We start from the raw sequence: 2,084 nt of genomic DNA on the forward strand, positions 1-2,084 counted from the left end.
TAATATCAAAATGCATATATTGTTCTGTATTTATTTGAGAGCCAACATTTATTCCAATGGCTGAATTTTACAATCACATAAGTTCAAACTTACACAAACAACCCCCACAACCACTTTACATATTAACATTAACTTCAAACCCTTACATAAAAATCAAACAACACATTCAACTTGCTTTCCAGCTTCAGTAGATGGTGCAGCAACAGGTTCTACCGGCTTCTCGGCCTCAGCAGATGCTGCAGCCACTAGTTCCACTGGTTTTATAACTTCACAAGATGGTGCAGCCACATGCTCGGCTTCACTAGTTGGTGCATCCACAGGTTCGATTGGCTTTTTGGGTCCACAACAACATGGTGATGCTTCCGTTGGCCAAAATTCGGTCTTCTTCCCAGTCTTGGAAACGGTCTGAAAAACTGCATCTGGCTCGATGTTTCCTTTAACTGTCACCTTTTTTTGCTCAAGATCAATGTCAAAAGTTTCCACCCCTAAACGATGATTATAACAAATTAACAAGATAGATAAATATGTTAAAACTTATAGACTCTTAATTAAAAGTTGAAATAGTTATGGATTTATGAGTATAGAAAGATGAGCCACAAACCTTCCATGTTAATAAGAACCCTCTTCACAGCACCAGCACAACCTCCACATGACATACCAACTTTGAGAACAACAGTCTAAATCCCAGCCCAGATCTTAAAATTAGTAATTAATTTACATATAATTGTTGGTTGAGAAATGAGAAAAACAAGTTATGTAGTCCATAATCATACTCAATATAAAAAAAAAGAACTTTATAACAAATTAACTTTTTCACAGAAACAAACCCGAACCTGGTGGTCAAACCCGAAACCAAAGAAAATTGGGATGGGTATTTGGACATAAAACTAGTTTTACAACTTTTCACGGATTAGATAATACCCCGAAACACACATAGTTGTTTACCTAAACCATACCATAAAATTTTCTTTTTTTTTCTTGGTAATAGAATAATCTACGAATCTACTAGCTTGTAGTTTTTATGTTTCTATTTTTTAATTTCATTGAAATTATATAAAAACTTAAATAGTAAAAAACGTATTTAAAAATTTCTAAAGGGTAACTTTTAACAAACCAACGGGCTGATATATCCAATACCCGATAGGTATCGGGCGGTAAGAGATGTATTTTACAAACAAGTATGTTTCTAGATGGGAGTTAAAAGGGTACCTGAGACATTGTTGATTCGTGGAATGAATTCGAATTGTGAAGGAATCTGAGGCAAATTCATTGGTTAAAATAAGGACGAAAAAGGAGATATGATATTGGTTTCAGTTTGAAGTCTTAATCAGCTTTTTGGTTGGTTGGGTTGGGTTAGTACAAATGTACAAAGTACACAAATTCCTTGTACTACATATGTGCAATGTACGCTAGATTTGGTTGGACCCACATTGTCACATAACACTATATTAGTTTGTGATCTATGCTTGGACAATAAGATACATGTCGGACCGTCAATAGATTGTGCTAAACGTATCATACGCTATGGGTTGTGATCAATTTTCTTAATGAAGGAAAAATTTTCGTCCGATATGTGTTCGTAAACCGTTCGTAAAACAAATTCAATGCAAAACGAACGAATATGAACAAAGCTCTGTTTGATTATGTTCGTTTACATCCTTAACCACATTCCCTTCTCTATTTTACTTGTTACAACGTTTAAGTTGTTGCATTAGTAATATTCCCTTATTTTATACTCTCATGTAGTCATGTCACCCTTTAAGGTTTCAAGGGTGAGGTACTATAAAATCTAGAGATGAGGTGCATTTAGCCAACCTCGCTCTTAATGCTTGTGCTTCCTTAATTAATCTAACCGTACTCTCACGGTTCATAGGGTTAAGCTATGGGAAATGTCAAAGTTATTAGTTTTAATTATCATATTTGAGTGTCTAAATGATTAATGTGGTGTCAAAGATATTACTTTTATTTATCATATTGTAGCGTCTAAATGATTACTGTGTATAATGTGTGAGTCTTGGAGATCTCGCCACCACTAGTTGGAAGTTAGGGTCACTCCTCTAGTAAGTTCAGAACATGGTACATGA

At 34.8% G+C, this 2,084-nt stretch overlaps 1 protein-coding gene across 2 annotated transcripts; it reads right to left on the reverse strand.

Annotated features, from left to right (window-relative positions):
• On the reverse strand, positions 1-1,330 carry LOC110868235 (copper transport protein ATX1). Of its 2 annotated transcripts, none has more exons than XM_022117352.2 (3): positions 1,210-1,330; positions 602-677; positions 1-485 (listed from the first exon to the last, which is right to left on the reverse strand). In XM_022117352.2, exons 1-3 carry the CDS (start codon positions 1,216-1,218, stop codon positions 154-156), a joined length of 417 nt encoding a protein of 138 aa, XP_021973044.1. In that variant the 5' UTR covers positions 1,219-1,330; the 3' UTR covers positions 1-153. The 2 variants fall into 2 exon arrangements, with proteins under 2 accessions (XP_021973044.1, XP_035831090.1); XM_035975197.1 differs by having other exon boundaries at positions 602-643; positions 1,210-1,293.
• Between the last annotated feature and the right edge of the window lie 754 nt (positions 1,331-2,084).

This window comes from Helianthus annuus, chromosome 7, assembly GCF_002127325.2.
Source record: "Helianthus annuus cultivar XRQ/B chromosome 7, HanXRQr2.0-SUNRISE, whole genome shotgun sequence".
NCBI classification, from domain to species: Eukaryota; Viridiplantae; Streptophyta; class Magnoliopsida; order Asterales; family Asteraceae; genus Helianthus; species Helianthus annuus.